This window comes from Kluyveromyces lactis, assembly GCF_000002515.2.
Source record: "Kluyveromyces lactis strain NRRL Y-1140 chromosome B complete sequence".
NCBI classification, from domain to species: domain Eukaryota; kingdom Fungi; phylum Ascomycota; class Saccharomycetes; order Saccharomycetales; family Saccharomycetaceae; genus Kluyveromyces; species Kluyveromyces lactis.
The window spans coordinates 696,373-709,164 of NC_006038.1; the positions used below are offsets into that span (position 1 = coordinate 696,373).

Sequence of the window (12,792 nt, forward strand, 5' to 3'; positions counted from 1 at the left end):
ACTTGTGACATATTTTTGGCACAGAAGAGGCGTTAGCAGCCTTATGATCTCTGTAAAACCGGTCTCTGTGAAGCATTGTGTTTTTAAGCTGTATATGCCTATGGAAAAACCATCACAGTTTATCGGGATATCGAAAGATATCGCAAGAACAGAGAGGGGTTATGAGAGAGTTTTGAGCTATCCGATTGATTCCCTTTACATTGGACTGTTTGGATGGCTCAGTAGAATTACGTGGTGATTAAGACTTATTATGGGATTGTAGATAGTGGTAATGGTAACAACAAAAAAAACCTGGAACTTTATGCGTACTGCAGGAGTCACACTGTCTCAGTATACCAATGGAGTTAATCATTCCTTATTTGCCATAGGCACTTTTGTGTGAATGTTTTCAAGTATGTTGTCAAGTTTGGTTAAAGTACGTGGAACAACGAGAAACGAGGGGCGGGGAGAATTTGAAAGTTGTTTTACTCATTAGTGGGTTTACCATCCTTTATAAAGACGACGAAAAGTTCCTTTTCAGAGAACAAGATTTGTAGTATTCTGTTTAACATTTGGCATTAAAGTTTCGGTACTTGGAGCTTACACTTTTGACACTTTTATAATTGGTGTCACGTTTTTTCTGTCACGAGTTCTGCTTACTGTTACATTAATATACGTCTACTTCTTCTCCTTCTCCTTCTTCTTCTGTAAAAGGTTTTCTGATAATAAAACGATTATACTTAAGTTTCGGTTTGTGGTGCGTGTCGGTAGAATACTTCAAGGCACGATAATTCTCCGTTTATTTTGTTGTTATTGTTGTTTATTTTTATGGGTTTCGCCACATTATAAATACTAATAATAATTTTGATATTAATATTGATACTAATACAATACTATTGGGCATAGGATAGACACTTTCGTTACTACTGCTGCTGCTACTGCTACATTGTGTTGCATATCTTTCTGTCCTCAATCTGCCATCGCTAGTTTGTGAAAGAAAGGAAAAAAGTCAAGACTTTCTTATTTTCCTATACAGGACATCAATATCCGATAAAAATCACTCATTTGAACCGGTCCTTTTTTTTTTTTGAAGGCATCTTGAGTTCACTGTGTCGCTCTCTGTTTAAACCGGAAAATCACGGACATCAAAGCATATAGAGTAAGCAAGTGAGATTTAAGAAGAGCAAGGAAATCTGATTTTACTTTGGATTTTTAGCCTGTCCTTGAGAAAATAAGTGAGGTTTTAATTTTATTTTTGAATTTTTCACTTATATTACAGTGGAGTTTTTCCAGTTTAGCTTGGAAGTATTCTGAAGTCATAATTGTTAGGATTTGAGGCATAGCGTTGGATAAACCTTTGGCGTTAGCACTATTCTGACAATATTTTTTCTTTGCCTTAAGAATTATTTTTTTTCTTTCTTTTTGGCTTATACCAGCCGAACTTAATTTTTCACTTAAGATTACAGAGCCTGTCGCAGAAAACTGAGCGTCAGAACAAGTGAAACAGAAGCAGAGGTACTTGTTATAGATAGGATGGTTGCTTCTCAAAGGAAATACATCTGTTCGTTTTGTGCCAAGCCATTTTCTAGGTCAGAACATAAGGCTAGGCATGAGAGGTCACATACGGGGTCTAAACCATTTTCGTGTTCCATTTGTTCTCACTCATTTGTGAGAAGGGACTTATTGCAGCGGCACATCAGGACTGTTCACAAATCATCATTGAATTCGATGCTGAAAACTGGTAATAAAAACATGGAAGAAGTAATGAACTCGTTAATTAAGATCTCTTCACCCGTACATTCAATACCTGGAAGTAGTCCTAACAGTTCGCAGCAACCAATGGATTCAGTGACTAAAGTCACCCCCAATACACCATTAACAGCTCATGTCCTACGATCTGAGATAGATAACTGCGAAGATGACCATGCTTCTGGCATTGTTGCCCCACAAGATAATGCGGTTTCCTCTTCGAATCCCAACAAACCATTACCCATGACTCCTTCTGATGAAGATGACGTTGATGATGTGACTATCCAAAATCCGAGCCCGGATTTAAACAAACAAAAGTTAATGGCTCCGTTGGCTAATCGTACTGATTCTCATGAGGGCAAGGGTAATGGATCCCTTGTGTTCAACAAACACACTCTGCCGATTTCGTTGGATTCTGAAGTTTTGAAAACTATTTTCATCGGTCGTTTCCGCAATATATTGGACGATCCAGAGGTTCTTTTGAGTAAAGCGTTCTCTTACCTTCACCGTAACTCGTTATTCCCGGGAACTTTGTCTATTCAATGGACAGCTGCTATTCAGAATGAAGCTACCTTCGACAATTGGTGTAAGACGTCTCCTTTACCTTTAGCCTTGTTATCTGTTAATTTGTTAGAGAATTTGGACAGTGATCACGAGAAGAAGAAAGAATTCTTGCATATATGGCAAACCTGTTGGCAACAGTGTATGAAAAATCCTTATAATGATAGTTTCTTACCACTTTCGATCTTGATCTACATCCATATTCATTCCAAAGAGAGTTTGTCTCATTCGATATTGACGACTTCTATAATGTACCAACAGATTCTATTTGCGATGATCAAAACGGTTACTGACACATTGACCGGTCAAATTTATGAAATTTGGTCCGTTTTCGATATATTCGTCAGCTTGTTATTAAAATCAGGGGAATTTACCGAAGTATCGACTTTAATATATCAATGGTTCCTTACCAAGGAGGTTTACCAGAACTTCACGTTGTCAGAGTTTATGGATCGGATATTACAAGCAGATGTCGACCATATGAACGTACCGATGGATGCTTTGCTCGTAGTGAACCAGGCTCTTTTCTGCGAAACTATCATGTTCAAAGGATTTGACACACACTATAAGACTAAACATTCGTTGCACAATACGATCATCTTGGTAAACAGATTGGCATCAAAGTTCTTAAGACAAACACAGAATTCGGATCCAAAAAGTACTGCATTCAACACTTGGAAAATTCAAGTATTTATCTTGCATGCTCCTCCAAAATTTGTTGATATGATCAATTCGTACTGTGTCAACCCATCCGCTTCCCAATATTGGCAATTGTATATTGCTACCTGGTTCGAATTCATACAGGATGTGATACCGCCAACAAAAGAGACTGTTAATGTCAGCTGGGCAAAATTCCATCTAAATAACAGATGGTTCCATCACAGAGTAGACTTCTCTGCGGAAAGCATATTGCAAGAATTAAAATCAATCCCTTTGATAGAAAAAAATATCAATAACAATTTGGCCATTTGTTGTCTACCTATTATCTCAAGTGTCCAACATGATACGGATATGGTCCTTGTGGATCCATTAGTGAAAAAATTAGTTTTCAGCACCCTATTATTCCAAGTGAAATTATTTGCAACCACGCTCCTATTGACTAGGGATGATTCAAAGGAAACTGTAACACAATCGATGAATGTATTCAGTAATCCGATCATTCATCTCTTACTCTTTGTTTGGTATTGTTCTATCTACCATAGATCAGACGGTATGCCGAAGCTGTTGTATAGACGCGGTAGCGAGAATGATTTCGATAATTATACTATGGAAAACCATTCTGTATCTCAGTTCATCAAACGGTATATTGTTCTATCAAGAAAATGTGTGGATATCGATGCCCTCATTGAAAATGACTTTAAGAAGTTGTTGTTCAGGGATGAAGTGAGAAACGCAGATGATTTCACATATTTCAAAGGGTTTCATTTCCTACTGAGTCGAATCCTTGATTCGATCATTAGACACTTGCAGCAAACTATCTCTTCCTCAGATCCGGAATTTGAAGCCACTACGAAGCTTATCCAAGAGTTGAACAACACCATTTCTCAAATTCAAGACAAGATCAATAACAGTCCTCAGGGTAGAAACTCACAACTATTAGTGCCAGTAAGACCAGTTTCACCAATGTCAACCTCCTCACCTACATCTGCAGTTAACACTCCACGCGAAGAACCAAAGAGATCCAACAGCATTTCTCTTGGAATGATCCAGAATGCAGGGGACATACAATCCAACGATGGGTTTTTCTGCCATGTTGATAATACTTCTGTCAAGTTGCCGCCTCTAAAGATCAATTTGGTCCATGAGAACCACGGCAATAATTTTGCATCAAATAACACCAATTCACGCTTTGAAACAGCCACCAATAATACTGGGAATATTGGAAGCTCTCATATCTTTTTACCTCCTCCTATGGTTCAATCAGCATTCATGAACAGAGACAGAGAGCATTTCACCCTACCACCTCCATCGACCTTCTTTCCAATGAAATAATTACCTTTCAGCCCCGGGCCATGGCATGACCCCATTTTTGATAACGGATTATCATATTTTATCTTCACATGTTAAAGTACTTTGTTGACATGTTCCATTTCTACGTAATGACCTGTTGCCTGGTTTTATTGATTAATTGTCTTTTATTTTAAACTTAGACCCACCACTGACAGACAATTCCGTTTTTAATATTTATTTAATATCAGTTTGATGTAATAGCATATCTCTCAAACGAAAACCTTTTTACGTTAAACATTTGCACAAAAAGGGTGGTTATGAGAAGAAGATAAAACTAAGGTATAGCATCTAGTTATCTTAGTTGTGATTACCTCTTGGAAAGTGAGGAGATATTATATGATTTCAGTTCTTGTAAAACCAGCTAAATGTAATTATAAAAGATATGGTATGTCTGAATTATATATATATATATCAAAACCTTATTGTACAACGAAAGACTCTATTGATGTGATTAGTAGACGAAACCCAAGATCTTACCGGAAACGTGCTTTCTGTGAGCTTCTTCGTGGTCCATAATGCCAGCAGAAGTAGTCAAGATAACGTAACCGAATTGTCTAGCAGGCAACAAGTTAGCAGTCCACTTTTCGACATCAGCAATTTTAACGTTGAATCTTGGAGAGATAACACCACACTTGTTCAATCTACCGTTCAATTGAACGACGATCTTACCAGATCTGTGGTCATCAATGTATTCAAACTCACCAATGTATCCTGAATCAATATTGAAACGAAGAATTTTCGTAATTAGAGTTAGTAAGAATGTATTTTAAAAAGTACTACTTCGTGAAAGGTTTGTGCATGGCTAATGAATCATAGCTTGAAAATTGTATATGAATTAATTCATCACCTAATGAATTGTTGAAAACATATGCTTAACAGAATGAATAACAGGATTTATCCATGTTTCTCTTCACCTTGAATGAAATTGATACCAATTGAGCGTTAATATTTGAGTTGCGTCTTACTGGGACACATGTTGGGAAAAAGTAAACGAGTTTAAAACATTGATAGGTAATAACTCGTGTAAGAAGCATTCTCTCAAAATTATTCTCCCGGACAATTAAAAGACAGTAAGGGACTGGATTAGTGCATTTTACTGCCCGATCAAACCATCCAGTTATCAGTCCGGGAACACTCATAATTCAAAATAAGCACTCAATTCATGGGGGAACTGTATTTATCTGCAGTGGCACATGTTTTCAACAATCGGATACGGATTCAAAAAGTCACAACTTCGAAAGAAATCTTTCTGAGAAGCAAAGTACTTTGATACTTCATGGAGAACGGGAAAATTGACATACCGTGCTTTTGCATAACTTGCAAAAACTTGATAATGACCTTGGAGGAAGGTCTGATCAAAACTTGACGCTTACCGGTCTTTTCGGCGTTGTTGATAGCGTTTAGAGCATCGGCTAGAACAGAAGTACGAGTCACTACTCAGAAAAATGATATTTATTGAATCCAGTTAGTATAGCTTTTCTCAAACTAAAGCATGGATAGATAAAATAAAATCACACACATGTTTGTCATTTGTGAATAGAAACAGTTTCATTTGGCAAAGTAAACGAAGACGGTGGTTGGTTTTCATTGTCTTGCTGGTGTCTGTTTCCTCTAGCGAGAACCAAAAAAAAACAGAGCAACAAGACCGGGATAAAAGAAGGACTCATTATCCAAGACAATAAAGGGTATCAGGTGGTCTATGCTTTCGTAAAACACATCTCCTCGACAGAGGAAAGTTGAAATGATAAGGAATAAAGTTAAAACAAAAACTAATGTGTTTACTCAAAAGAATACTCAATCCATTTCCCGACAAAACGGAAACTCTCAGGACGTATCAGCATAAATTGACTTGATTCTTACCGTCTAACCAGACTCTCGTTATAACTTCTCAAAACTTTTCACACTCAAAAACACAACTGATGAGTGTGAGAATACATATATCCTCCCTTCATCTCACTTATTTTAACAGCGCTAACATACTAGTTAGTTTGTTATAGTGTGTGTATGTGTAGTTGGTCTCACGAATCACTAGGAAGCTGGAAGTAACTGTTCTATAAGCTAGTTCAATGTAATACTTAACTGTTAAAGAATGGCAAAAGTATTTTTTTTTTCATTAAAAAGTTCAGGCGATGAATATAGTGAAATAAAAATTTTTCACTTCGATGAAGTGCGTGGTGTGGTGTACGTGTGTGTCACGTGATCATTATTTGAACTTGATTTTCTTCTGTCAGAAACCGGGAGCAGACTCATCCAAGTATTATATTGGAAAAAATCATGAAAGAATTGAATAATTTTAAACTGGCGCCGGCAATAGACGTCTCAGCAGATCATCTTAAGATTGACTGGGGAGATTAATCAATAATATAGAGCTTTTGTATGGATGTAACGGGACCAAAATGATGTATTACACAAAGTTTGGCACTTTTCATAGGCTAATTACAGTGACCGGGAACTTAGTTAAGTCATCTTTTTCACTAATGTTATCAGATTCAACAATGATAATCAAATTATTTGCCTGACATAAAAAAGTTTGTTGGGACCATGATTGGTACATATTATGCATATTATGTGCCGCATGAGTATAAGGGACTCTTGTGAGTCTTTCCAAAGTGATTGGGGGATCCGTACCGCATTTTCTAGCCTTTTAGTCTCTTGAGTCATGTCGGTGAGACTCATTTTCCAGAGGGAAAGAAATTCTTGAAGCAGCAAAAAAATGTCAAAAAGAAAGTTTCGGCGAAAAAAATTTGATAAAGCTTGGAGCACTACATTGTTTTAGTAAAGGAAATAGAGAATTGACAAAGGGCCTAAGTAGTATGCATTTTTGATGGTTGAATGACTGATTTGTTGGGTATTGATGTGTATTTCTAGTGTTTCTGGTACATGGCTAATGATTCATGGTAGATCAAAGTGTGGGGGTGAAAAATTGGGATTGTGTAGTTGAACTAACGTTGAAAAGTTTATATAAAGAGGATAGAATCTTCTGAAATAGTTATTCAAGTGTCCTCATCTTCATCTCTATATCTAGTTCTCTTTTATCAATCACTCATTCACTCTGAATTATAGTAATCACTGCAAAGCAAAAGATATAGTCCCACTACACCGAAATTACCATGGGTCTAGGCAATTGGAGAAAGTATTTCCCACATGAGAGGATCGTCAAGGAATATTCTTCAGAAGTTGATGTATCTGCTGAAGATTATAGCGAAGTGAGTTCTAATGAGCAAGGAACGGAGAAGAAGCTTTCTCAGGACCATGAAATCACCAAACGTGTTTCCGTGGTTACCGAGGAAGGTACGTTGAGAACTGATGTACCATATGAGTTGAGAGATGAAGCAGACAGGAAATGGTGGAAATTCTTCGATGAGTTTGAGTACAGGGCCAATAAAGAATACAAGAAGTCAAGAAACTGGTACAGTTTCATGTATCCAAACCATACCACGCAAACCAAAGCAGAAAGGACTCTATTGTACAAGTTGGATCTTATGATCGGTTTGTACTTCTTGATGCTTTGTTGGAGTAAATCTTTGAACACCAATAACTATACTAGTGCATATGTGTCCCATATGAGAGAGGATTTGAATATGAAGGGTAACGATTATATTAACACTTCTGTTATCAGTAACGTTGGTGCCATTGTCTTCCAATTGCCATTCATGTACGTGTTACCTAGATTCCCAGCTCATATTATTTTGCCTATTATGGACATGGGTTGGACTTGGTTCACATTTGCTTGCTTTAGAGCAAACAACTTGGCTTCATTGAGAGCTTACCGTTTCCTATTGAGTGCTTTTGGTGCTGCTTACTACCCTGTTTCTCAATACGTCTTAGGTTCCTGGTACGCCCCAGATGAAATCTCTTCTAGAGTGTGTCTTTTCTTCTTTGGTCAATTGTTAGGTGGTGTGACATCCGGTCTATTACAGGCCAGAATTTTCAAAAGTTTGAACGGTGTTTTGGGCCATGCAGGTTGGAGATGGATGTTCTTGATTGATTCTATGGCAATTTCATTGCCAACTGCTTTCATTGGATTCTTTGTTATTCCAGGCATCCCATCTAAATGTTACTCTTTGTTCTTGACCGATGAAGAAATCGTCATTGCTAGACGTAGGAATTTAAGAAACCAAATTAAAGATGGTGTTCAAAAGTCCCAATTGCCATCTTTGCTGTCCTTAAAGTTATGGAAAAAAGTGTTTTGCACTCCGACTTTTTGGGTTCTAGTTGTGTTCGATACTTGTTCTTGGAATAATATGACAGCCTTCAGTGGTTCTTACACATTGTGGTTAGATTCTATTCCATCTTACAGCACTGTACAAGTTAATAACCTTTCTGTCCTACCGGCATGTCTAGGTTTCGCTTTCGTCGCTATCTGTGCCTTTGGTGCTGATTTCTTCCGTTGTAAATGGTTCTTCATGGTCTTTGCAGCTATGATGAACTGCATCTCCTGTGCTATCCTAATTAAATGGGATGTGTCTTCTGGTGCCAAATGGTTTGCTTTCTTGATGACTTATTGGTCTGTGGCTCCATCCCCATGTCTATGGTCATTCATCAATGATTTCTTAAGATTCGATCCGCAAGTTAAAGCCATTACTTGGATTGCGATTTATTCCATCTCACAATCCACTTATGCATGGATTCCTTCTCTAGCCTGGAAAACTGAACAATCCCCAAGATTCAAAGTCGGTTATACAGTCTCACTTGTCTTCGGTGCTATTTATGGTCTATGGACATTCGTCGTGTTGTACTTCTACAAGAGACAAGAACGTAGACATGCATTGGACAACGGTATCATCTTGTACAACTCCAAGATGAGTGAACCAATACCTAGTTTCGTTGAATCTGAATTAGTTAAAGAGGGAGAGTACTATTATTTAAAGAGCGAAACTAATGAACCTGAACGTGTATATAACTAATCTAAACGGAAGAGCACTAGTAACCACATACTTCATTCCTCTCCCTCGTATATAATAATAGATATTATTCTCTTCTAATATTCTAATCTACCAGTCCGATCTTCTGTAACTCTTCTTTCAAAGTACCATTCCTTTCAAATCTCGCTAACTCTGATTCAGTACCCCAAACCTTACCATCAACGTACAAAGTTGGCAAGTTTCTTGAGCCAGTGGCCTTTTGAAATGCATCTCTGATTTCATTCCATTCGGATCTACTGTTAGTCACTTCAGCAATATCATAATTGAAGATCTTGTCCGTAACGCCGAATTTCTTCCATATGGAATTGGAATATACACAATCAGGACACCATCCCGCACTCAATTGAACAAACTTGTGAGAAGAAACTACTTCACGGGCGATAGCAATATACTTAGACATCCTCTGTAAATTGACTAGTTCTTTCCTGATGATATGAGAATTACTTTACCGAGAATAAGCTACATTCTGTTCACATTTGGGGGATGACCCTCATCTTATATAACAGAAAGGTTGAAATCTTCAAGTTTCTTTTGAAAATCTGACCTTTAAATATTCATTAAGACCATCCACAGTTTTTCCGTGCTGAAACTCCGCCATTCCCACAGAAAAGACACCGTTGATGCCACTAAGAATTGAAATACGGTAGTATGTCTCTAACGCGTGCGAACAGTTGCATCTAGTAAAGGGTATAACATGATGTAGTTTCGTTCCCTGTATGTGGCATTTTACTCTGTTTGGGGTATTATACAGATTTGTTGTTACCCTGATTATGATCTTTATCAACGAGCATCGATTCTCAGTTTTCCAATTTGAAAAAGCTGTAAGCATCAAGCTACATACTCACATTAGGTAAGTTAATGCGATCTTTTATGGGTAAGAACCAGTTCATACGTTGTGATTAGAGCTGGAATCAAAGCCTCAATATATATAAGAACATATCATCGAAAAGAGTGGGGAAATGTCAACGGACAGAGCTTGTATGTTATGTGGACTGGTGCAATCGACTGCTGAATTCAATAGGAATGGGTGCCCGAACTGTCAATCGATCTTTGAAGAGGCAGGTGTTTCGGCTGTTGAATGTACTTCCCCATCTTTTGAAGGTTTGGTTGGTATGTGTAAACCTAGCAGGTCGTGGGTAGCGAGATGGATGAGTATTGACAGTTATATTCCAGGAATGTACGCTGTCAAAATTGATGGTCGTTTACCAATAGAGGTAACGGAACTTTTGCCTCACTATAAACCGAGAGATGGAAGTCAAGTTGATTAATTTTAAGCACTTGTTAAGCACTTGTCTGTTTTAGTTTTTTTATGTTGAAATCGTCATGGGGCCGTTTTGGTGCCCCCATTTATTAATTTCCTCTTGCATCCTATAAGGTGGCTCCCTTATTACATGTATATTTATCCTTCGAAATATATCAAATGTTCTGTACTATATCTATTAAACCAAAAAAAAAGTTGAATTGAAAAGCGCAATCGCTGTATCAATCTATCTATATCTATGTTACCGAATATCTAAAGGATCTGGCGTAAAATTGGTGGTTGTACCCCATGTCCACTATGATTTTTGATCATTTCAACATTTTTTGTCATTTCAAAGATCATCCATTAAACTACAATTTTCTATCAAATGCAGTACATCTTTGCTCGCCTTGAAAGGTGAAGTAAAGAGTCCAGATTGAGATTGGATCGGTATCTTGGGGGTTTTACATCAACTATGTTACTTCGAAGATTACCTGCCGTACATTTTGCGAAGGGTTCGAGACAATTTGGATCATTGCAAGCTATTGCTGATAGTTTTGTACAGTTACACGATGCCTCTGGAGTACCATGGTTAGTACTCATACCAACTGCCACTTTTGCATTGAGAACGGTGTTCACTTTACCACTAAGTATATGGCAAAGGAAACGTATAGTGAAGCAGCAAGAGCTTCGGAAAGTTGTGCAAAGTGTTCCCCCTGTGGTGAAGCTAAGATTGGCTTCGATGACTGCGAAGGCTAATGACGAAGAATTGACAAGTTCTGGTAGTGCAATACAAACTAAAGAGGAAACGGTCGGAGCGCTTCAAAGAGGAAAAAGGCAGTTAACGCCAGATCAAATAACGATGTTATCGTTGAAAGAAATGCGTAAGAGACAAAAAGTTTTATTCAAAAAATACAACGTACAGATGTGGAAGAATAGTGTTCTACCGTTAGTTCAAGTCCCTCTATGGGTGACTATGTCAATGGGGCTTAGGAAGCTTACTGATAGTAGGTTAGTGGACACAAATATGCCTCACGCACATGTATTACAAGATCTTTCAGAGACAAGTTGGTTAACTCATATAGGTTCTTTAGACCTAAGTTTGCCCTTGGACGCAGCACCAATGCTAATACCCATCATTTTAGGAACCGTTTCGATGATCAATGTTGAGTATAACGGTAAGACGATGCAAGCAACTGCAGTAGGAACTTCTGGCATTACCACTGCTACTGACACACAATCGAGAACGTCACAGACGGTAAACAGTATCCTCACAGCGACTAGACTAAGCACAATTTTTCTAATTGGGGTCTCCACGCAGGCTTCGGTCTTACTTTCACTATATTGGATCACATCTCAGGTTTATTCGTTGATTCAGAACAGAATTCTCGATTTGCTATGGCCATATCAGAGATAATGGAGCTTCTATCTTTTAACACATATAAGTTAATTTAATCGTTTATAAAACTTTCACTGTACATAGTTAATATTTCTGTTTAGCAAACAGTGGTCTTTGTTCGAAGCTTCACAGCAAGATGGGTCCTTATTTCTTCTTGCCCTCTAGCTTCTTTTCTTGCTTTGCCAACTCCTTACGGGTACCCTTCAATAGCTCGAGATGACCAACACGACTTGATATTAGTCTTTCAGTGGATTCTGTAATAGAGTATGTCTTGTTCAATTTTTTCAAATGCTGAAGAGATTGTTTCTTTGATTTGATCTGTAGTGGAGCTGCTTTCTTTAAGTTCTTTTGTTTCTTAGTAACCCTGCGTGGGTCCTTAGCCTTCTTTGTCACTTTCAAAGCTTTTTGCGGCATATTCAAATACTCGACTGGTGTGGGATCAAATTACTGGTACTGATGTAGCCTCTAAATGCTGTCACCTTACAAACTTATGTCTGAGATGATGAGATGAGATGAGATGAGATGTTAGTTATAAGATGAATCTGATATTAGATTTCTTTTTCTAAATATTACGGAAGAATGAGAGAATAGAGTAAGACAGAAGAGAGGGGACGTTTTGCCGGTACAATCTCGCTATTACTTATCTATTACTCAAGTTGATATAATGTACTGCTCTGCTAGTCGATGAACAACAACCTGAGTCTATCCCCAGTTATTATTTATCATGTGAGTATCACGTGATAAATAATTTAAATCCCTATATAAACTAATATGTTGGCACTACTTTCGGGTAACTGTATATAGCTGCTCCCAATTAAACTATTCGTGTCGTATCTGATATCAAACCGATTAGCCTCTACTATACTTCACTGAATATACCCCCTTCCACTTTCTAGCGTACTCATCACCATTTGTCCAAGTCAAAACAA

At 37.7% G+C, this 12,792-nt stretch overlaps 7 protein-coding genes across 7 annotated transcripts; 4 read left to right on the plus strand and 3 right to left on the minus strand.

Moving 5' to 3' along the window:
- Positions 1-1,512: 1,512 nt before the first annotated feature.
- Positions 1,513-4,281, plus strand: KLLA0_B07909g (uncharacterized protein; the record flags this gene model as incomplete). Its single annotated transcript, XM_451882.1, has 1 exon — positions 1,513-4,281. One exon carries the CDS (start codon positions 1,513-1,515, stop codon positions 4,279-4,281), a length of 2,769 nt encoding a protein of 922 aa, XP_451882.1.
- Positions 4,282-4,750: 469 nt separating this feature from the next.
- Positions 4,751-6,280, minus strand: RPS22B (40S ribosomal protein uS8; the record flags this gene model as incomplete). The annotated part of the gene is made up of 3 exons (XM_451883.2): positions 4,751-5,010; positions 5,601-5,732; position 6,280. Coding segments are annotated over 3 exons (393 nt in total).
- Positions 6,281-7,409: 1,129 nt separating this feature from the next.
- Positions 7,410-9,206, plus strand: VHT1 (Vht1p; the record flags this gene model as incomplete). The annotated part of the gene is made up of 1 exon (XM_451884.1): positions 7,410-9,206. The coding sequence occupies one exon, from the start codon at positions 7,410-7,412 to the stop codon at positions 9,204-9,206; it is 1,797 nt and encodes a 598-aa protein (XP_451884.1).
- An 82-nt stretch (positions 9,207-9,288) lies between these two features.
- GRX8 (glutathione-disulfide reductase GRX8) lies at positions 9,289-9,624 on the minus strand (the record flags this gene model as incomplete). The annotated part of the gene is made up of 1 exon (XM_451885.1): positions 9,289-9,624. The coding sequence occupies one exon, from the start codon at positions 9,622-9,624 to the stop codon at positions 9,289-9,291; it is 336 nt and encodes a 111-aa protein (XP_451885.1).
- Positions 9,625-10,183: 559 nt separating this feature from the next.
- SPT4 (transcription elongation factor SPT4) lies at positions 10,184-10,492 on the plus strand (the record flags this gene model as incomplete). The annotated part of the gene is made up of 1 exon (XM_451886.1): positions 10,184-10,492. One exon carries the CDS (start codon positions 10,184-10,186, stop codon positions 10,490-10,492), a length of 309 nt encoding a protein of 102 aa, XP_451886.1.
- Positions 10,493-10,939: 447 nt separating this feature from the next.
- COX18 (membrane insertase COX18) lies at positions 10,940-11,881 on the plus strand (the record flags this gene model as incomplete). The annotated part of the gene is made up of 1 exon (XM_451887.1): positions 10,940-11,881. One exon carries the CDS (start codon positions 10,940-10,942, stop codon positions 11,879-11,881), a length of 942 nt encoding a protein of 313 aa, XP_451887.1.
- Positions 11,882-12,007: 126 nt separating this feature from the next.
- Positions 12,008-12,277, minus strand: KLLA0_B08041g (uncharacterized protein; the record flags this gene model as incomplete). Its single annotated transcript, XM_451888.1, has 1 exon — positions 12,008-12,277. The coding sequence occupies one exon, from the start codon at positions 12,275-12,277 to the stop codon at positions 12,008-12,010; it is 270 nt and encodes an 89-aa protein (XP_451888.1).
- Positions 12,278-12,792: the final 515 nt, after the last annotated feature.